At 40.4% G+C, this 22461-nt stretch overlaps 3 protein-coding genes across 7 annotated transcripts in view; 2 read left to right on the top strand and 1 right to left on the bottom strand.

Annotated features, from left to right (window-relative positions):
- Nucleotides 1-438: 438 nt before the first annotated feature.
- LOC114526940 (inositol 2-dehydrogenase-like) lies at nt 439-2038 on the top strand. Its single transcript, XM_028548486.1, has 2 exons — nt 439-1019; nt 1268-2038. Exons 1-2 carry the CDS (start codon nt 653-655, stop codon nt 1954-1956), a joined length of 1056 nt encoding a protein of 351 aa, XP_028404287.1. The 5' UTR covers nt 439-652; the 3' UTR covers nt 1957-2038.
- Nucleotides 2039-2085: 47 nt separating this feature from the next.
- LOC114526879 (fibropellin-1-like) lies at nt 2086-9162 on the bottom strand. 2 transcript variants are annotated; one of them, XM_028548412.1, is made up of 16 exons: nt 8526-9162; nt 7951-8055; nt 7440-7550; nt 7169-7279; nt 6848-6964; nt 6532-6642; nt 6328-6444; nt 6044-6160; nt 5579-5695; nt 5365-5475; nt 5062-5172; nt 4839-4949; nt 4287-4397; nt 3125-3241; nt 2892-2907; nt 2086-2418 (listed from the first exon to the last, which is right to left on the bottom strand). In XM_028548412.1, exons 1-16 carry the CDS (start codon nt 9004-9006, stop codon nt 2391-2393), a joined length of 1992 nt encoding a protein of 663 aa, XP_028404213.1. In that variant the 5' UTR covers nt 9007-9162; the 3' UTR covers nt 2086-2390. The 2 variants fall into 2 exon arrangements, with proteins under 2 accessions (XP_028404213.1, XP_028404214.1); XM_028548413.1 differs by lacking the exon at nt 4287-4397.
- Nucleotides 4363-22461, top strand: part of LOC114526875 (adhesive plaque matrix protein 2-like) — a 45608-nt gene continuing 27509 nt past the window's right edge. For 2 of the 4 annotated variants that reach the window (XM_028548407.1, XM_028548406.1), the window contains exons 1-10: nt 6581-6655; nt 19010-19342; nt 20217-20327; nt 20398-20508; nt 20618-20734; nt 20816-20926; nt 21188-21298; nt 21726-21833; nt 21984-22151; nt 22359-22454. In XM_028548407.1, the coding sequence (XP_028404208.1) occupies nt 6598-6655; nt 19010-19342; nt 20217-20327; nt 20398-20508; nt 20618-20734; nt 20816-20926; nt 21188-21298; nt 21726-21833; nt 21984-22151; nt 22359-22454 (1324 nt within the window). In that variant the 5' untranslated portion in view covers nt 6581-6597. Of the gene's footprint in view, nt 4420-6580; nt 6656-18743; nt 18840-19009; nt 19343-20216; nt 20328-20397; nt 20509-20617; nt 20735-20815; nt 20927-21187; nt 21299-21725; nt 21834-21983; nt 22152-22358; nt 22455-22461 lie in introns of those variants that run through there. The other 2 variants (XM_028548410.1, XM_028548408.1) reach the window with 2 other exon arrangements.

Here is a 22461-nt window from a genome sequence, read left to right as displayed (position 1 = left end):
ACGTCTCTACTTTAATTTCAAACCTAATTATTAACAATTCCCGAATACACATGCATTATTAACTCAGAAATGTCGTGTAATTCTCATATTGCTTGAAGCACTTTATATCAAATATCGTTCACCTAAGGCTAAGCTAAATTCTGGTCTGAAGGCAAGCAAAGAGCTCTAGTTTTTCTCGTGATTCTACACCCATATCATCACACCTCTCACTGCTAATCTGTCGTGGTCTTTTGATTGAGATTTCCGTTATATGATGTAACGGATTACCGATTGCATATGAGATCTTACGTGTATATTGTAACTTCAGTTAGTCTGATGATGATTTTGTAATAAATTCGAAATATCACGAATTTATTTTTTGTCTTGTTTTATCCTATATTTTGGGTTTCAAGATGTTAATCTTTGGATTATGTTTTGTTTTGTATTTCTTGAAATTGTCGGCTAGTATTGGCTTTTTATTCTTAACTAATCTAAAGCTATCCTAACACCAAATCTGATACATCGTCATCGACTAGTTCCAGTTTTGAGTTTTCAATCCTAAATTCATCATCTGACCATCGTCGCTTCTGCACCCATTGCTTTTTTTGCTTCGTAAAGTTTGTTTACTCGGGAGCTCGACACAACTGATATACATCGTTGGCAAAGCGGTAATATGATATCTCATCTAGAAGACACTCGGTTCATTCTTACTATGGAGTCTCGCATCAACATTGCCGTGTTTGGTTTGGGTCGTATTGGGAAAGTTCATTTCAAAGATCTCTACAATAGCTCGCGGGTCAAGATAAAATATGTAGTCGAAGAATTACACAGGGAAGCCGAGAAATATGTTGCGGACTATCAGGTTGACACGAAGGTAGCTCACACAAGCGACATGCAATCTGTGCTGAGCGATGAAACACTCCACGCATGTGTTATATCGACTCCAAATCATACTCATGCGTCTTTGGTACTAGCCAGTATAGCTGCAGGAAAGGCTGTTTTTTGTGAGAAGCCTCTGGCTGACACTGTCGAGGAAATCGGTTAGTTTATAGTGTAATACAAACAACTTAACTACAGGGATTGTAGCTAGTGGTGTTGTTTATATGCCAACGAGTATTTTGTTATAAATAAAGCGGTGAAACTGCATTTCCCGTGCTAGGCAGATGTAAATAACGATTTACTTGAATGGGCCCGGGAGCTCTTGAGACACTCTAAAATACCCGTAATCTGAAACTGCACTGTTGACCTAAATGAATTTTCATGAGGCTAACTTTACAATCTGTTGCAGAAAAGTGTTACGACGAAGCGAAGAAAAAGGGAGTCCCATTGATTTGTGGTTTCAACCGTCGTTTCGATCCAGGGCTTCGCGAAATCTACACACGTACAAGAGCTGGCGATGTTGGACAGGTTCAAATGGTGAAGATTACCAGTCGTGATTCGCCGATGTCGCCCATAGACTACTTCAAGTCAACGAAAGGAATCTACCACGACTGCGCAATACACGACATCGATTTGCTGACGTGGATCTACGGAGAGAGACCGCTGAGCGTGTATACGGCGGCTCATAGCTTTATCAAAGAAATAGGGGAGTTAAACGACGTCGATACAGTGGCGATCGTGTTGAAGTTTCCTAGCGGAGGTATCGGGATCATAGACCTCTCACGTTTTGCTTGTTTTGGTCATGACCAACGCGTTGAGGTGTTTGGCAATAAAGGAATGCTTGTTCAAAACAACTACAAGGCTACGAACGTCGAATTCTCCGGGAAAGAAGGCTCGTCGACTGGACGAATTTTGAATTCTTTCATGGAGAGATTTGCGAAATCGTATAAGAATGTTATCGAACATTTCCTGGACGTAATCCAAGGGAAATGTGCGACGGATATAACGAAGGAATCAATCTTGCTTGTTAGTGAAATTGTAGAGGCATGCGAGAAGTCTCGTGCATCAGCACAAGCGGTTAGGCTTCCTCAGGAGTAAAACACATTTCATACCAATAGTATAGTTTTCCGAAAAATATGACCGAACAGGCAATGACTGAGCCATGCCCAAATTGCTGTCTTTTAATGTCCACAGGAGCTTTAAACAGTACTTTTAATTTTGGGAATTTACTACAACTAAACTCAGTAAGTCATTGTGGAGGTGAAGGATAGAATACGACTTTTTTACAATCGGTTACGAACTTACGACTTTTATACAAACTATTATACAATAGCTAACTTTTCACAATCGTTTTTCGTGTACTGTAGAAAATTAAAGTCAAAATTGAAATGAATGATTGTACTCTGTACTTTCTAAAATACCCAACATGCGTATGTGGTCGTATCTACGTATATAGTTTTTCTGCAAAAAAAACAAGCCTTTAGTGATTTCCAGGACCTGCAGCATGGTTGACTTCTGACGAAGCGGGAAGCCTAGGTAGATTTTCTAGGCACTTTTGACCTAAAAAGATACAGAACTGAGATGCCCAGCACCGAGAGGGGGGGGGGGGTAGGGCGCATTTTGCTCCGGGCCCCAAACCTGAAGGGGCCATTTTTCGAATACGCCATTTTCCGACGGAATCGACCATGGTCGTGTTTATCATTTTCCGGTGAATGGCAAAATGGCAAATACGACCATGCAAATATGGCAAATAGACGCCGGAAAATGGCAAATACGACCATGGTCATATTCGCCGGAAAATGGCAAATACGACCATGGTCATATTTGCCAGAAAATGGCAAATACGACCATGGTCATATTTGCCGGAAAATGGCAAATACGACCATGGTCATATATTCGCCGGAAAATGGCAAAATTCTCTCGGCGGCCCAGGAGATGCTATCATTAGGGACATATCAGGCTAATTTGAGTGTGATATAAGTGAATAAATTCATATTAATTATATTCAGTAAAATACAAATAAAAGGTTTTACCTTTTTCGGAAACGCTCTACAAAGATGAAAAAAGGAAAAGAAAGGTAAATTCTAAGCCCTTTTAAGATGTCACAGCTTTCCTGTGTTTAAATTTGCGATAGTGGGAAGTCAGAAGTGCGATTGAGAATTCAAACCAGGTCTCTTTAGGATTAAATCCAAGGCTGAGATTTTGGGTTGGTGATATTACAAAAGGTTTTGTTGCTATCTTCATGGAATTTGCAGAAGTTTCATACCTGGACAGCCTGATTGCCCTGGTCCCTGGGCTGGTGTTTTTCCGTCAGGGCAGCAACCCCATCGTGTTGTAGCACAAGATCCTCCCGACGCGCTGGCAATGTTGTTGAATGTTGAAACTAAAACAATAAATAGTTGAGTTGTGTATTAGGACCCTTGAATTGATCTGTTTAGTGGTGGTATTGCACCTCGTTGTGAGATTGGCTAACGAAGTATTGATGCAAACCATGGTGGCACCCGAATGAGCCCAATTCCCCATAAGTGCCCCACCTTCCCACAAGTGCCCCACCTCTCCATGTGGCAATGCTTGGACAACATTTTATCCAAAATGCGTCTCCCAATTTACGGCGATATCTATGGATTTGCCAGTGCTTATGGTGTTTTTTTCAGGACTTTCAGGGATTGTTATGGATGATCTGGGATCGATCGAAAAAGACGCGCGTATTAAATGGCGGGGAATACAAATTTAACGTTTACTTTTGCCACATTCAAATGCCATTTAAAGTTTAAATATCCAAGAAGTAAACAAAGACTTGAAAGGATTTCAATAAAGGTGGGTTTTAGATTAATATTTAGGGTTTTCTTGTTGGAATTGCACTTTCTTTTGAAGGATTTTTGTTATTGTGTATTTGAATTTCACGTGGCGAGATTTTAAAATAGCTTTTAGATGGCTTTAAAATATTATAAAAATATAATCAAATCAATATATGAGTCAATATATGATTGAAGCATTAGACACAGGTTGAGACTTGTGATTTTAAAGTCATCTTCGGGATGATTGGTCGTATATTTGCCCTCAAGATGTCTTCGCTATAATTTCGGAATTTGTTTTTTACTTTAGATGTTCAGCATAGCTGGTGTTAGTTTTACGTTAGTTCAGGTTAGATATATATCGTGATTGCGGCAGTTCTATAGTGCTGTAGTATTGGGATGTATTAGGATTGGAACTTCAAAAACAAAAATCTTGATGTTGAATTAAGAAAATAAAAAAAAATTAAGGCAGAAAAATAGTATTGTAACCAAATCTTAATCTTCTTTCATTCTGAAAATTTTAGCTTTCTCAGCCACAAGGGTTTAAAGTTATAGGTGTAGAAGAACCTCTCTATCTCGTCCCCTATGGCCTGCGGTGGTTCAATTAGGAATTACATTGATTCTAATTCTTACTTTCACAGGTTTTTCCCATCCAATCAGCAGGACAATGACAGATGTAATTATTGATTCTTGAGATACAAATTCCGCCATGGTCACATGGGTTAGGACGGCAACGATCCTTGTCTGTTTTATCATGGTTAGTGAGGTTAGTTATTAATCAATTAGTTAGTTTCACTGATTAATTAATTAGATACAATTTTTGTTGCAATTTGTGACATGTAACATATTTATCTGGGTGAATGATTTAGTTCGAATTAATAGGATTAGTTATCAATTATCACAATGCCATTAGGGATTGTTAGTAATATAATACAAGTTAATTAATAATTCATCAATTAGGTGATTCCTGTAGGGTTATACCAGTGAGTTGTCCCCTCAGAAAAGGTTCCGCGTTCCCACATAACTTATCATGACTAAATTGATATTAGTGACAAAAATTTTGTCATCCTATGGCATTTTTGTGAAGATCTTTGCTGTTTACTGAATGGGGGACCAACCTCCTTTAATTGTGGCCTTAAAAGTAGCAAATATCTCGGGCGCAGTTTGGTCTATGGTTAGCCTTACCTTCGCAGGTGTCACCGGTCCAACCAGAGGAGCACGTACACACATAATCTAGTCCTTCAGTTTCACATATTCCATCATGGTGGCAAGGGTTTGGATGGCATTTATCTCGTGCTAAACGATCCAGAGAATTACATTAAACTATTGTTCTATATAGACCTTTCTTGCATGCTTTGTGATCAAGGTGTATAAGGGTATTCACCCCTGTGTACACCCCTGTGCTTACCTTCACATGTCTTTCCTCTGAAACCACTTGGGCACGTGCAGGTGAACTCCATGTCATTTTCGAAACACGTTCCACCATTGGTGCAAGGGTTGGGGTGACATTTTGAGCGGACTAGAGAGATTAAGATAGAGAAATGTAAACTTGGGCTGTTGTGCTCCTAATGTCTCCAATAGGGTCACACCCAAATATTTAATGTTTCAGTACTGTGAGTTAATGTACTGAAATCTATAAATGAATTTTGATCTTTTTTGCAATTCATTGCAATCCCTCCCCCCCCTAGCCTTTAAAGCTCGTCCGTCGTACCGTCACAAGTAGGACCGCTGAATCCCGCTAAGCATGTACAGCTGTCGCCGTTAGTTCCCGGGGAACACGTTCCACCATTTCGACATATCGTTGAGCGACAGTGCTCCTCTTCTGAAAGCAAGAAGAACGAATTAGCTTCACACGGGTCAAACTGTGTCTGACATAACTGTATATACTGACTTCTCTTCTTCTTCTATTGTTCTTCATACTTTACCTTCGCAATGTTGTCCTTTGTATCCCGAAGCGCAGATACATTTAGTTTGAAGCCCAAATGATGTCGTACATGTTCCCCCGTTAAGACACGGGCTGTTTTCACATGCGTTGATATGATCTAAATGCATATTGAATGATATGTTTCACGACTAAAAACGACTCCAAAATTGAAATGCAAAAAGGTTTTTGTCTTCAGTCGAGTCATCTTCAGGTAAATTACAACATGTTTCGACTTTGAGTGATGGTCGTATTGGAGTTACATCATGCAGATTATTTGAGGTGGAAAACGTTTTGTATTCTGTATTTTCAACCAATTTCGTAGGGTAAAAATAACATTAAAGTTGAAAGAAAACGTGGTGACAAAGCGATAGATATTCCGGTTGAAATATTGAGGACGTTCTTGTTGATGTATGTAGAAAACTGGAAGTATATTATCGATGTCATATATGAAGATGTCACGACTTGCCTTCACAGTTGGTTCCTTTGTAAGGTTTTGGACATTCGCATCTGTAGTCACCCGTGGTGAAACTTTCGTGACAAAATCCACCATTTTGACACGGATTAGGCTCGCATCTTTTCTCCACTACAGTAAAAGAAGTCTTGTGAAATCGTCATAGCACTTATAAAGGATTTAGGATAGTATGTGTAGTTTCTTCGTAGAAAATAGAGAGAGTATTTAGTTCGTTTTATAAAGGACGAAAGTTATGATAGGATTTAGTTTGTATCTTTGTATATGTTCTCAAATCTTACTTTCACATGTTCTGCCTCTAAAACCTCTAGCACATGCGCATTTGAAGACCATTGGCCCGAGATTAATGCAGGAGCCATCATTCAGACAAGGCTCTGAATCACACGGATTCATCACAGCTAGAAAACGATGTCACCATTTAATATAAAAATTACACACAAACTCTTTCCTCCATGATTAAAATGTGACTCTTATGTCTTTCTCACCTTCACAGCTCACTCCAGTGAAACCTTGAGGACAGAGGCACTGAAATGCTCCCTGATTATCAAGACATGTCCCACCGTTTCGACATGGACTTGTGTGACATCGACTTTCAACTGAACAAGAAAGGTTGGTTACAAATAGTTATGTACTTTGTTTATTTACTTCATTTACACTTCATTTACACTTCATTTACACTTCATTTACACTTTATTTACACTTCATTTACACTTCATTTACACTTCATTTACATAGCTCGATCTATGCTAAAGCCTAAAATCAGTTATCCTAAAGCTTGAATCGTGTGACTTTAAAACTTACGTTCACAATGAATGCCATTGTATCCGGAAGGGCACAAACATGATACCGAGGCAGGTCCCTCGCCTCCCATGCATGTCCCACCGTTCATACAAGGACTAAGATGACAGTGATCGATCTCTACGAAGTAATAAAACAGTTTTGAGGCGCCAAAATACATATCGGTCCAAATACATGTCAAATCCATTATTGTATTCAAGCGCGTGATTCAAAATGGACAGTTTGTAAAAGGTTTGGTTGGGGAACAAGCGTATTCAAGTGTATTCAGAATGGACAGTTTGTGAAAGGTTTTGTTGGGAAACAAGCGCGAGGTGTTTCGCTTACCTTCGCAGGTGGGACCTCTGTATTCTGCCCCACAACTGCATTCAAATCCTGCGTTAATTTCGGTGCATGATCCACCATTTTTGCAAGGGTTAGGTTGACACTTGTTGTGTTCTGTAGACGAAAATTAGGGTAATGTCAAATATATGAAAATAATAGGCTAAAGAACGAGATGAAGGAATGCGGTTCATCTGTCGTGTTTAAACGGAATGCATGGGGATGATTAGGAGTAAATAAGGATAGTTAGGTAAAGAGGTGGATCATGGTATCGTACCTTCACAGTTTACTCCTTTGAATCCCTCACTGCAAGTGCAGACGAAAGCGCCGTCGGCTTCAGTACAAACTCCAGCGTTTCTACATGGATTGGGATGGCAATGATTCTCCTCTGAAAATGAAAAGGAGGTGGATTGTATGTGAGCCATTATCCTGAATGCTATTACCCGGATTATCGGAGTACTCATGATAATGTACATAAATTGTCAGATTCCTATGTAGTCTACCCGTAAACTCTCGTACTTTGAACACCTTCCTATTGATCTCCAGCTGTAAGTTAGTCCAACTTGACTGTTCTCAATACACCTTTCTTATAATGACGTCAAACGCGGAAAGTCTGATGTTACACAAAATTTGATTGGGCAGCTCCACTAAACTATCGAGCCAATCAAACTTCGTGTAACATCAGACTTTCCGCGTTTGACGTCATTATGAAAAAGGTCTATTCGAAAGAAAATATGCAAATATTTCGCTAGCGAACTATTTCTCTGCAAGTGAAAATCTAGACCCACCTTCGCAGTCGGATCCTTTGAACCCAGAGGAACAGATACACTCATATCCCTCTTTGATCTCGTTGCACGTTCCTCCATTCTGACATGGATTCGGCTCGCAGCGTTCTAAGAAAGACGCAGATCCACTTTTGTCGATTAGGTCGACCAGTGCTAATACAAGGCTGGGCCTCCTTGGGGGAAATATGGTTGATCTGTGGATCTTATTGTGCCCTAGTTGATACTTTGATAGATGACGAAGTGGAAAAGTGAAAATAATTAAGAATTTTAATTTTTTTTTTGGTCTTCGATGAGGAGCGAAATGCAGGCACTGAGGTAGTGCATGGTTCAAATAGTTCAGATTAAGGTTTGAAGCGCATTATATTGAGATTAAACATTACAAACAAACCACTCGATTTGGATCTATAAGATAAGTACATTTAGGAAACAAATCTTGCAGGTTTTGCTAGGGTTTCCCATGGAAGCTGATTCCTACCTTGACAGAGCTTTGGGTCGAATCCTCAAAGCATCTGTCATGTTTTATCCCGGTAAATTGAGACCTGAATGCCTGAAGCTTGTTGTTTCAACTGACTACCTACCATCATCTACTTCCTCGTCTTCTAATCCGTGCGATACCGCCGTTCCATCCAAGCCAGCTCCAAGCAGCGAACTCTGAGGCAATCCTCCGGCATATCCGGCAAATCCCTGCGACAGAGCCTGCCTGTTATTGTACAAGGACGGATACCTACTTGCCAGCAAATGCATCACACGTGCGGAATAAGGCAAGGCTAATGGCGGCCTTGGTATGTGTGTTGTCACAATCGTTCTTTGCGTTAACGGAGACGGTTTCATCCATATGTAAGGACGGTTTCCGAAATATCTAATCCTCGGCCTGTTTATAAACTGCCTTTTTGTCGTATTATTCTTGGTCACTCCATTCTTATTCGAATGCTTTAAAACGCTTTTTCCATTGCTTTTAGTAATATGTGGCTTTTTCTTTCCGCGCGACTTGGCAGAAACGTCAGCGATTAAAATCACAACGATTGCAACAGCGACCAAAACAAAGCAAGCCCTTTTCATGATCCCAAATTCATTAGGGCTTTTTGTCGGAATTTTTTACAGAGTTCGCCTTTATCTTTGACTTGTTTCAATCTCCCTCTCCGACCGAGGAAATTTAGCGATCTTTCCGAAGCGTATTGCCACCCCACAAGTACCTGTTCCACTTTGAACAAATTGTATTTTCTCGCTTGTGGTCAATTGAACTGTGATTGATTGGTTTTTGATAAATTAGGGACTTATCATTTCGGATTTGAAGGCACTGTTTGATATATTGACTTCCACTGAAAACACAAGAAGAATTAATGGGATCTTTTATTGAAATATCTGGTTTTTCATATCAAAATTGTTATCTTAAATTGTCGCTATGGCTGTCAAAATATCGCGTTGTTGTGATGATGTTTAAGTCAGAGCGTAAAGACTTCCATTGACAAGTAAAATCGAGTTAAAATATCTGGCATTTGAGAGTAAAGATTAGGGCTCATTATACCTCAGTATAGTTCAACAAGGAACACTGGAAGAATTTTTCTTTTGTCAGGAAAACTTTCTTGGGTTTAGCCGAGTAAATTGGGGCAATTTTGTCGAAGATTAATGCCCTTTTACTCAGTTTATTTTTATCACGAAACAAGTTTTGATAGTCCATCGTAGTAAACTCGATACTTAGAAGTAAACGTATGTTATCTATCAAAATGATTCACTTTGAAATCTTTTTTTTCCGGTCAATTTTATTGCATTTAAACATAAATGAACTACCGTATTTTTAGCTATTTACATCCAGGGTCATTTTGGGATCGACTTCCGATGCCGTTTGGTATACCACGATGACGTCACATTTCCACGATGACGTCACTATTGACTAAAGGTCAACTGATTTTTTCATTCCATTGATATTTCATCGTGGAAGTGGATGCCGGTTGCATCATGACTCCAGAAATATTCCGTGATCAGCGTTCCCTTCGTACCCGTACGAGCTGCATTCCTTGTGGTAAGCGGACAATCTGACCACGTCTTGAGCCACCAGGCAGTGCTGACTGCGGTATGCCCATTGCCTGAGCTTCAAGTTCCTCGTCCGTTGGCTGATTGTTTGCCGAATAATCTTCTGTTTTTGTTGCCGAATTTCCTATCGTGTATTCTGGGTTGCCTGTGTTAATATTGTTTTGTTCCTGTGTGTCATAGGTTCGTCTTACTAAGGGGAAAAAGGAAAATTTACTGTGTTGAGTGTGTTTCTCTTTCAACCTTCCTAAATGTCAGTTGATCATTGCAGTACTGCTAGTCTGACTGTGTGATGACTGTTGCTGGTAATACTAGCCTGACTAGTCTAGAACTTACTGCTTTTCAATGTTTTATTCAGTGTTTCACTGCCTCGATGTCAGTTGATCATCGCAGTGCTGGTAGTCTGACTAAGTGTTGAGTACTCCTACCAATCTAATGAAAGAATTTCTTCCAAGAGTCCTACCCGCCCCATACGATCTCACCTGTAGGAAAAGTTGGTGGTCCCGGAGTTGGAACGGGAACATTGCCATTATTGCTCTGTCTCGGATCAATAGGGCTACTGTATCGTGATATGAGGTTTGGTTTGGGCACTGGCACGTAGCCCTGTCTGTCATACCCTTGGGTGAGCGATGATATCAGATCTGATGTTCCACGATCCACATTGCCAAGATTCACTGGAATATAAAATGTCAACATGGCAGATTTCTTCTTCACATTTCTGTGGATGTGGGATTTTTTAAAATGCATGTCTGTGCACCATGCCTGCTGGAAAGGCACCCTAGCTTATTGGAAGGTCGATTCTCTTTCAGAGAGATCTTTATTGAAGAGTTTACTTGAAATGGAGAGAAATTTTAGTACTGAATCTACTTTTTAAGAAGTGCAGAAAACTGGTGAATTCCATTTGATGCAGCTTTCCCTCCAAAATCACCATCATATGGTTTTATTTCATTTATACTCACTTTGACAATTTCGCCCTGAGAAACCATAGGGACAGAGACATTTGTAGCCTATTGAATCGAAGGCGATATCAGAGAACTTATGTGCGTCCATGCACGTGGCACCGTGCTGACAGGGCTGTGAATAACACGCGAACTGAGGCACTTCGCAATTTTTTCCACTGTAGCCGTTAATGCAGAAGCATTTGTAGGCGTCTTGGTTGTTCAGTCTGACCAGGTTGCTTTGGCTGTTTCTCTGGTCGTAACAAGTACCATGGTTTAAACACGGGTGCAGTGCACAAGGGTTTGTCTCATCGTGAGCTGGAAAAAAATGATAACACATTTAGCGCGCTATCCCTGATATTCCTGTTTGATATATGACCTCACATCGGTTGTGATTAGTGCACTCTGTGTCCTCAGCTTATCGAAGTATCCTGGTTTATCCCCTCTGAAATTCTAACCCCATATCACTAACCACTAACTCAAGGCAGAATTCTAGTCCATGCACTAAGCTCTTTACAGTTCTCCGCGATTACATTCATCTAACTAAAGTTAATCGTTTAGAAGCATTGAGGTTCCTTCGAGTTTGTTTTGCAATGCTTTGTTACTTATCTTCATCAATTTGTTGTTGTATATGGTAGCCGTTTATGACAGTATTAGTATGAGAACTTGTCCACCTCTCTTTTACCGGCTGGATTTGATCATTTGGTGAACACATACCTTGACATTTCTGTCCTTTGTAACCGAGCTTGCATTTGCAGACGAAACCAACATGAGTGCTGAAACACGTCGCTCCATTCAAACAGGGGTTCTGTGGGTAGCAATAATCGTTGTCTGCGAAGAAAAATGGTTATTAATACAGTGAAAATTGTAGCAGGGGTCCTGTGGGGGGGGGGGGCGTGTTCGTTGCTCAGGTGTGCTCTTGTTCATATTTTCTTTTGGGTATCGAAGCTGACCCAGTTACTGTGCGACTTGTTTAGTTAGTTTGAAATGCAATCTGAGGACGATCTAGAAAGGTTTTAGCACTTTACATCGAGTTTTGATGAATGGGAAATCTAAAAACATTATTGTGTGAAAGAAGAGAATACTTTGTACATGCACTTACGTTCGCAATGAAGACCTCGTTTTCCCGCAGCACAAATGCAATGATATCCAAGACGATTATCTGCTAGGAAACATTTTCCTGCATTCTGACAGGGGTTTGGAACGCATGCGTCCTTTCCTGTGAAGCAACATAGGAAGTTTTAAATACAAATTACTATTATTAATACTCCGTATCTTCCATAACCATTCCGTCATCTGTTAGTATCAGCGAAGCTCAAATTCAAATACAGTTTGGCGCTCGTGATTGGTTAACCTGATGCAGTTATCGCATTTGATTGGTTCATGTTCCCTCAACGGTTCAAGTCAAAGCTATTTTCAAAAACAACGGAGAGTTTCTTACTCTGGCACTGGTTTCCAGCAAAGCCTCGTTTGCAAACACACATGTAGCCGTGCTGATTTGCTTTGTCTTCAGCGCAAAATCCATCGTTGAGACAGGGATTGGGCATGCAAGGAGAACTGTAACCTTGAAGAGAAATGACAAGATTTTGTTAAAAGAATGCTGAGTGCGATATTCTCTTCCGTGTTCGTACAAGCGATACTCAAACTAACTCAAGTCTGTTAAAAACTTGATTCGGATCATCTTTACTCTTGATGTATGGGATGTACAACAGCAACTATACTTTTTATCAAGTATCGGCAAATCTGCTTTCAACGAATCCAATAGCACGCTCTATACTCTATGTCTGAGGGGAGACAATGAAGAGTATTCCTACCATCACAATTTTTGCCGCCAAAACCTTCAGGGCAATCACACTCATACCCAGACTTCGTGTTGTAACATTTGCCACCGTTCTTACAGACATGTCTGTGACAATAGTTCACTTCTGCAGGAAAAAAGTACGTTTGATAAGTTTGATAACCAAACTTATCTTGACGAAAACATGTACAATTCCATCTGTTTACCTTCACAGTGATCCCCCAGGAACCCTGGATGACACTTGCAGACAACATTATGCCCGTCGCTTTTACAAACGCCGTTGTTCTCGCAGGGATTGTCGGGAAAGCATAGGTTGTGTTCTGAAAAAAATATTGATGTGACGAGTTAGATTGTTGTGTACTGATCTGACCTGCTGTCTATGGTGGGGGGCATCAAAAAAGACCGCATTTTGTCTTTCCTCCCATAAGTGTCATTGGGTCAAGGGGCTATACCCAACTCTCTTCTCACCTTGGCAGTGATGTCCTCCCCACTCCAGTGGACAGTGGCAAATGTAAGTGTTGTGGAAGGTCTCGCATCGTCCTCCGTTTAAACATGGATTGTGGTAGCAATGGCTGCGAACTAAATTGATTAAAAACGATATGAGCCACAGTTTGCAATGAACTGGTGTGAGTCTCAGTCATGAAAGACTAATAAGAAATATTTCACAACTCTTCCCGACTAGTTTTTAACTTTGAAGAGTTGCCTTGATTTGCTGCTCACAGTCTGGGTTTTAAAGTGCGGCTCTTCAACCGTGTAAGATTTGGTTAAGGCTTTGGCGTTTGGCGTTTTACCTGCACACAGGCGCCACCCAAATTGAGCATACTTACGATGGCACAGGGATCCCGTGTAGCCTGGCTCACATTCACAGCGATAGCTTCCATCATCTTGCGTCTTGCATTCTGAATTGTGCTGGCAGGGATTGGGGAGACATGGGTCTGAATCTACAATGAAAAATATAAACATTCAAGGATGTTGTTTTGAAATCAACGAGGATGACATCATTCATCTGCTCACGTTCGCAAAGTTTTCCCACAAAGCCTTTCGGGCATTTGCACTGTGCGTTGCTCCTGATCGTTATACATTCACCGCCGTTGGTACAAGGGTTCCGCTTGCATGGGTTTTCATCTGTCGAGAGATGAGAAAGAGACGAATGACATTCTGTGCAGTCAAGCAAGCAATCAATCAGCGATATCAATGACTTCATAGTTTGCTGAAGTTGGCTCAGTGGAGGTCTGTGAACTCCATAAAGACTGGAACGATAGCGGTTGTTGGGCCGCCATCTTTGAAATCAATTTGAAGCCAAATTGTGCAACGGTGTCAATAACGTGAAGACGAAAACATTAGAAAGGGATTAGCGTTGTCGTGTCAAGTTATCGATCGTAGTTGTCGATTGAAGTTATCGTTTCAGTTGAGATAGAGTTCACTGGTGGAGGTAGATCAATTGATATTTCCAGCAATAAGCTCTATAAACACTAGTTTTATTTATCAACTATAATTTATCATCTTACTTTCACAATGAACTCCAACAAATTCATTTACACAGTCACATCGATAACCCCCAGCGCTGTTTGAACATCGACCTCCGTTTTGGCAGGGGTCTGGATCACAATTATCGTTATCTTTAGTAAAGATATCATAAATTAATACGGTTGTCATGCTGTCGATAGCCTTGATCAGGAACGTCTACAGTTATCAATCCAATGCCTGAGTCTGATATACAAGATTGTGTCCAAACCTACCTTTACAGTTCACTCCAGTAAAACCACGAGAACAGCGGCATTGAAATGAGACTCCGTTTGTCTTGCAAGCTCCGTGATTAGCGCACGGGTTTGGTTCGCATAAATCTTTCACTAAATATCGAGAGAAATACATGTATGCCTTGTTTGTGAATGAAAATGTACATGCTGCTCGTGTTCAAGAATTCTTTAAACAGTTTCTTACGTTCGCAGTGCAGTCCAGTAAATCCTGTGGGACAAATACAGGATATGACACCTTTTGAAGAACGGCATTTACCAGCGTTCTTGCAGGGACTTTGCAGAAAACATAGATCTTGCTCTGAAAGTTTTTGAAAATGGATGAGTATGGATAGGAACACCTTCTATCCAGTCTGTATAAAAAATTGATCAGTTGCATCGCAACAAGTTTGGGTTACCTTGGCATCGGGGACCAGTGAATCCATTTGCGCAGTGGCAGACGTGTTTTGTTCCGTATCTCTTGCAGGCTCCCATGTTCACGCAAGGGTTAGGAATGCAGGGATTCTTAGCTTTAAACGAACCAAAATAAGAGAGTCAACTCGCTTCTTTTTGTTTGAGCCCGGAACTCTTTACAAGTGACATTATGAAAGTAGAAAGAAGGTTTACCTTCGCAGTTTAGACCAATGAACTGTGGAAGACATCTACACTTGTACCCAACGTCTCGGATGACGCACACGCCGCTGTGAAGACATGGATTTGGGTTGCAAAAGTCGGTCGCTACAGAAGAGACGATAAAAAGTCATGATGTGACATTTTATAGATTTAAAAGCGCAGAGGTTTTTAAAAAGAACGAAGAAACTTTATGACATCTTGCGAAAGCTAACGATACACGTTTAGTTATGTTCTTTTTCTAAGTACAAATTCAGGTAGTACAAAGCTAAGAACTTTTGTTTGGAGGCGAGCGAGGTAAATTTGGATTTCTGACTGATTGCTTCCACTTACATTCGCACGTCTTTCCTTTGAAGCCAGGCTTACAACGACACAGGAATTCCCCGCCACCTTCAATGCATAATCCACCGTTCATACAAGGAGCTTCTGCACAGAAATCTTGTGCTTTGGAAGAGTAAAAATGAAGGAATGGAAACATTAGGTTGGTGACGGAAATGGGGTTGGGAATTATCATGCGAGCGTAGATATCACCCCAAATATCTAATCACACCTACCTTCACAGGTGTCTCCCTTGTAGCCATCCTCACAGTAACACGTGTACCCTGAGGGGGTGGGTGAGCATGTTCCCCCATGAGAACAAGGATTTGGTTGACATTCATCCACTGGGGGTTTGAATAGTTGTAACGTCCTTACTTTGGCCTCCTCCACTTCAACTGAAATAATTAATGATTGAGTATCATCCCTCACAGCACAGCAAAACTCGATTCTTGTTTGTTTCCTGGACAATTTAACACGAATTATCGATCATTTGCATTACCTTTACAACTGCAATCATTACATCTCCATCCAGTTCTGCAAACACACGAGTATCGTCCAGCGGCCTCGACACATCTCCCGCCATTTTGACAAGGATTCACAAGACAAGGATTTTCAACTAGAATAAACAATCCGTTTATTATCCACTGATAATCTTTATAATGTGATGTTTTATTGATAAACATTGTACATACGTTGACACGTCTTTCCTCGGTATCCTCTCGCGCATGTGCAGACGAAACCATTATCCAGCTCAGTACAAGTCCCTCCATTTTGACACGGCTCATTTTCACATTGGAGCTCCTCTGAAGAAAAGAAAAAACAAAAAACCTCGGTTAAATATGCTCTGTATTTGAAATGGAAAGCTCTGTGCTTCTTATTAAAGTACTATGTCAACCGACCAACCTTACCCAGTGAGCTTCACTTTTAGCAACCAAGTTACTGCTCCATATATATATAGAGCTCACTGACCTTACCTTGGCATGTTCGCCCGCGATATCCAGCGGCGCACGAACACTCGTATCCAGTCACTACTTGCGTACACACGCCATCATTCATACAAGGGTTCGGCGTGCACGCTCGATGCTGTGCTGCAGAGTAATGAAATGAATTTGACTGACTTTAGTTGATCCGGGTGGATATAGTTCCTCTCATATTGACACTGGTCTAATCCTGGATTAATACCTATCAATCCTAATATAATTCTTACCATATTCATACCTAAATCAATCCTAATATAATTCTTACCATAATGATTGATACTAATCTTGAACTAATCTAATCCTGATATAATCCTTACCATATTGACACCGTAGTCCAGTATACCCAGGCTTACATGAACATTTATATCGACCCCTGCCTGTTGATATGCAGTGCCCGTGTTGACACGTGTGGATCTGACAGGGGTGAAGATGAAGGTGTCTGTATGCTTGCTCTAAAAGGGAAAACTATGGATGACCCTCGATGAAAGAAGACTCATTTTTACACTGCATGCGCGTGGTAATACACATTCAGATCTCATGCAAATCTTCTCCCCTCTTCACCTCAGAATAGTTTTGATAAAACGCTTTACGTTAACGACGTTGAAATTCCAACACCATGCACTGACCTCTCAATTCTTCAAGCTCTCTTAGTTTTTCCATCTCAACCAGCTTCTCGATCTGCGAATCCTCATTCGTCAGCAGCGGCTGACTCGCATCTCCTCCATTGCCAACAAGAGAGCTTTCTTGCGACGAATACGGCGAATATCCTGAACCAAACCACCTCCTCCGATTGAACTGCGGTAGTCTTCATGAGGTAGCACAACATGACTTGCCGGCAACACGTCTTTGTGTAGTAATTCAAGCCGATCATTTTGGAGGCGTATTTTTTGTTTACATCCAAGGCATCATTCAACTGATTATCGTTTACGAGTTCAGCCGAATTCTCATAATGCTTGTCCTTGAAGTCCGGCATATCTCCCTGCAGTATCGGGGCATCTATGTCCGATCGTCTTTTCGAATACAACTTTGTCAAATATTGCCGGTAGTTTGCTAGCTGAGCTAAGTGTTGCTTTTGGGCCATTAACGACGAAGCAATGTTGTTTCGCTGGCTAGCCGCTGTCTGTTGAATGTTTGTTGTTTGGACGCGAGGTCGATCCGTTACAAAGTTATAAAGTACATTTCGCTTTCCTTTATTTTGAATGCTATTGCCAAAGCTTGATCTTTTACTTCGCTGCTTTTCTTTAAAGGCTGTGTTTAGTTCAACGTTTACTAATACCAATAAAAGTAAACAAACTGCTTTCTTCTTGTTCAATCCACTCAGAATGTTGCCTCTAATGAAGCCCATATTTATCCAGTTTTTTTTTACATTTTCCTTTAGATTGACATCATTATATTGCTATTAAAAATCCTAAATTTAACTCCAGTATATTCGAGCTATATCTTCATATCACGCTGATGAAGTCCACCTGTAAAATTCATTGTTTTTTAAAGCAGTTTGACGGGTGCTATATTGGGGACTTTGAAATCTAGCTGACCGCTTTTCGTGCTTTGCTGAACGGCCGTGCTTTGTGTCTGAACAGAGTAATTTTTAAACGAAGTTTCTTTTTTTATGCGACGGAACAGTGTATTTGTACAAATGAACGAGTGAATTATAGCGACGTTTCTAAATCATGTTGATTTTAAACCATGCATGGGTTTTAACCGTTTACCATGGGTAGTGAAGTTCAACTCCATGGTCAAACTAGTACCCAGGTCATGCCTCGAGATTGTTCTATACAAGTCCAGCTTCCAATGCCGTTCAGACATAAACCACGACAGCTAGTTGTAGAATATTACCTACACTAGACCACCACGTTTGAAATATCTTTCTCAGGTAGTTCAGACACAAACCACGACAGCTTATTGTAGAATACTGCCTACACTAGACCACCACGTTTGAGATATCTTTTTCAGGTAGTTCAAACACAAACCACGACAGCTTATTAGTAGAATACTACCTACACTGAACCACCACGTTTGAGATATCTTTCTCAGGTAGTTCAGACACAGTCTATACGGTAGAACAACTTTGTGTGAGATATAATTTCAGATAGTTCACTCACAAACCACTTAATATAAGTGGTTAAACAACTTGGAAAATGATCGACATTGCTTAATTGGTACCCACGTCAGGAAAGTTAAATTGATCACAATCGCAGGCGATAATAAGATTCAAAAAACCCTCACAACTAATTGCTTAAGGATCTCCGATATTAAAAAATGAAGACGAAATTAAGATATTAATACAGGTTGATAATTTCAAAGGTGCTACACTCTAGATTTCATTGTACACTACAATTCACTACCCGCAAAAACAACCGGTGGTGCCTTTCAAATTCTTTCCTGTAGAAAAAAATACTCCGACGGACAAGAACTAACTGCTTTCAAATAAACAAGGATTTTTTTCGTGTTTCAGGTTGTTTATCGAGTAAGAACGTTTAACAGAATATTAAGATATCATTTGTTTTGTTTTTGCTATGAACGGCCACTATATACGCGTGATTTACTTCAGCAAACTAAAATCAATTCTTCATTAATATATTAACAAGCCGTGGAGGAAGCCAGCTCAGAGCATTTTTGCTTTCTATATTTTTTCAGGATTTCAATGTGATTTTCTGACGGAATCTGGGTCTAGAGAAGACCTCGCTATGAATTTATTGCTGGCGTTTTATGGATTTTGTTTGATACTGCTCGTGAACGGTAAAGTCCACGGGAGGCAAGGTCTTCATGGGGCCAACAAGAAGCATAGTAAACATCAAAAGAAACGGGATGGTTTGAAAAGAAACGATTTCAAGAAGACGCATTTGAGTTCAAAGGATAAAAAGGCAGACATTACTAAACGACAGTTTATGTTCAGACCTTATGGGCCTCCCAATTACCCAATCCTAAAACCTCCACCGATACGCCATTTTGTAGTTCATCACCACGCAAGTAAGTTGAATTCCCTGGTGCGATTTGTGGAAGTATAAATGACTCTTATCAAACGAGCCATATTCTTCCAAAATGCCTGGTTTAATCATCTTAAAAACACTTCATCAGGCAATATTTAGTTTGTTTGAAAAAAAGGTCAACCTATAAGAGTTGTTTACATTGACTGTTGATCTTCTGTTAATATAATTTGTAATAATATTTATGTGGAGACAAGTTTGCCGAGATTTAAAGCTAAGACAAAAGATTCAAGTGCATTGCTTGTGATGTATTTCAGCAATCTTGTATCATTTTGATTCTTCGGTTGTAAAATTATAACTTCTCTCAAAAAACTACGAGGTACCTGTTGGGCAGTGTGACTATGTATGCAAATTTTTTGAACCAAAGCTGCTCAAATCTAGTTAAACTGGCCTCCCGGGAGCCTCCTGGTCGAAATGTGGTAATTATCAAATTCACCAGATTTGGTCAAACTGCTGCAGGGAGGCCTTGTTTGTTAACAAACCTTTTGATAGATGATAACGAGTGAATAAGTTACAAACGTTTATGTTAGGGCACCAAATTTATACTCTATTGCTAACTATTCGCTCGTTCACATCTATCAGAGGAAAAATCGTGCAAAAGACGTACAGCATGAGTCATCCTATTTTGTCGGATACAGTTAACTTCTGCCGTATGGAATTTAGCTTGTCGTTGATAAAGCAGTACTGAATTGGGTTGAGTTGATTTGCTGCTCATATACATTGTAAATCAACAGACTATAAAACATCCATCAGAAGTGAATTGGATCTCCTGAAATTGGATCATGTGCTTGGGGTCCCCACGACCGTTCTGATTCCATCAACTGTTTTTCTGAACTCAATTTCATCTTTTTTTCTAGTTCCAGTGGCGTGTGATCCTAACCCGTGCCAGAACGCAGGAACTTGTACTGTTGTTGTCAAGGGTTACGAGTGCACGTGCCCAGCTGGGTTCATGGGCTCACATTGTGAAGGTATGACCTTGTTCACTACGTTAGAATAGCCGACTGATCTCGAACTAATACCTGGATGTTTTGATCATAGTTCGAAGTCAATGTGAACCAAACCCATGTAAGAATGGTGGATCGTGCTACGATGTGGGGACTGGATACGAATGCACGTGTTCCATTGGTTTCAAAGGCAGTACTTGTGAAGGTACGTCGTGTAGTATTCATATTATTATACGAACATTACAGGGCAACTGATGCTATCCCAAGTAATGATTTAAAAATGCAGTCATTCAGAGAATTTTGTGTGTTTTCAGACAAGAACAAATGTCATCCTAATCCTTGTCGCAATGGAGGGATATGTACGGGTACCAATGACCTTGATGGATTTGAATGTACTTGCAGGGAGGGATACAAGGGGAAGAGTTGTGAAGGTAAAGGATAATCCGGTTACATCTCCTACCATTGTCACTGCCTTGTTTCAGACTATCGGCTGATTCTACTTTTTATTTTAGCTGTAAACCAGTGTAGTCCTAATCCCTGTAAGAACGGAGCGTTGTGTATCGAGAAAGGGACTAAGTACGAATGCACGTGTCCTCTAGGATACAAGGGAGTAACTTGTGAAGGTGAGGAACAAGTGTGGGTATTTATCGGTATATAGTAACGGTAGCATTAAGCTCGTATTCCGTTTAGTTGTTCGCAATAGAAACATAAAATCGATTTAACAAATGTCTTACGTAAATAATTTAAATTATAATCAAAAGAACATTAAAAGTATTAAAGGCGACTAAAGCAGGAGGTTTTCCAACAGAGAAACTATAAAGTCCACGTATAAATACATATGATGTACACGCACGATGCAAGCAAATTCATTTTGTGTTGTATAGAACGCAGTAATTGTTTCTCTGCGCCATGTCTTAACGGTGGAACTTGCATTGAAGAACCTGGCGGATATAAATGCAACTGTAAATATCATTACAGCGGCATAAATTGCCAAGGTATGTGCTGGTATGGGTGTTTCTCAAGATTGGCAGGGGTCTGGAACTTCGAGACATTAGGCAGATTTAGCATGAGGACGTGAACGTCAAAAAAGACGTAAAAATGGCGAATAAATGGCGTGGCATGTCCATATATAGACGCATCACGCCATTTATTCGCCATTTTCACTTCCTCTTTGACGTTCACGTCCTCGTGCTAAATCGTTCTATTGAGAGACGTTAGAACACCGTTAAGATCTCTTATATGTATACATCGCTGGTGATTGTAGCACAGATTTTCCCACAGAGTTCTGTGGGAGAGGGAGAGGGGACGAGGGTTGGAGAGTTTTGCATCACACAGGAATACACCGATTTACATTCGAAAAACACCCTCCAAATTTCAATAATCAAAAGGGAATCTTAAACTTATCTCATGACTATTTTTTAGATCACGTTTGCCACCCTTCACCATGTCAGAATTCCGGGACGTGTCTCGAGGAACGTGGCTCTTTCAGATGTGTTTGTGGCATAGGATACCATGGAAATAACTGCGAATGTATGCGTATTTACTTTTGTATTTAACGAAACTTGAATGCTGCTTAATAAAGCCTCTGCGCATGCCATTGTTGGCTCTTGAGTCTTATAAACTGCTCAATTGCATGATTCCATTTAATGCTCAGTAATTTTTAGCATTTCTGTGTTTCAGACGAGACTCCCTGTATTTCACATCCTTGTCTCAATGGTGGCACTTGCATAGATACGACTGCTGTGCACTATCATCACCTTGATGCCAGCATGGTATCCCCATCATCTATGTACACTAATGGATATTATTGCAAGTGTTCCTCTGGGTATTCGGGGACACATTGTGAAGGTAAGGTGCATGAGATGAAAGTGAAGTACAGTAGAGTTTCAAGCGGGATGTTATTGCAAGTGTTCTTTGGGGTATTTGGGGACACATTGCGAAGTTAGGGTGCATGGTATGAAAATGAAGTACAGTAGAGTTTCGAGCAGGATGTTATTGCAAGGGTTCCTCGGGGACTATAAGTATAATACTGAGGTATTTCTTTGTATTTTCAAGATGACTCCTGCAGTCACTGTCATTTCTTCGCGGATTGTTTTGGAACCAGATGTCGTTGCAGAGCTGGTTACCATGGAGACGGGAAGCGCTGTCACAGTGAGTG

Source organism: Dendronephthya gigantea, unplaced genomic scaffold, assembly GCF_004324835.1.
Source record: "Dendronephthya gigantea isolate DGI-Jeju-01 unplaced genomic scaffold, DenGig_1.0 000042F, whole genome shotgun sequence".
NCBI classification, from domain to species: domain Eukaryota; kingdom Metazoa; phylum Cnidaria; class Anthozoa; order Malacalcyonacea; family Nephtheidae; genus Dendronephthya; species Dendronephthya gigantea.
The sequence above is the reverse complement of the archived record's forward strand: the minus strand, read 5'-3'. Positions and strand labels throughout refer to the sequence as shown.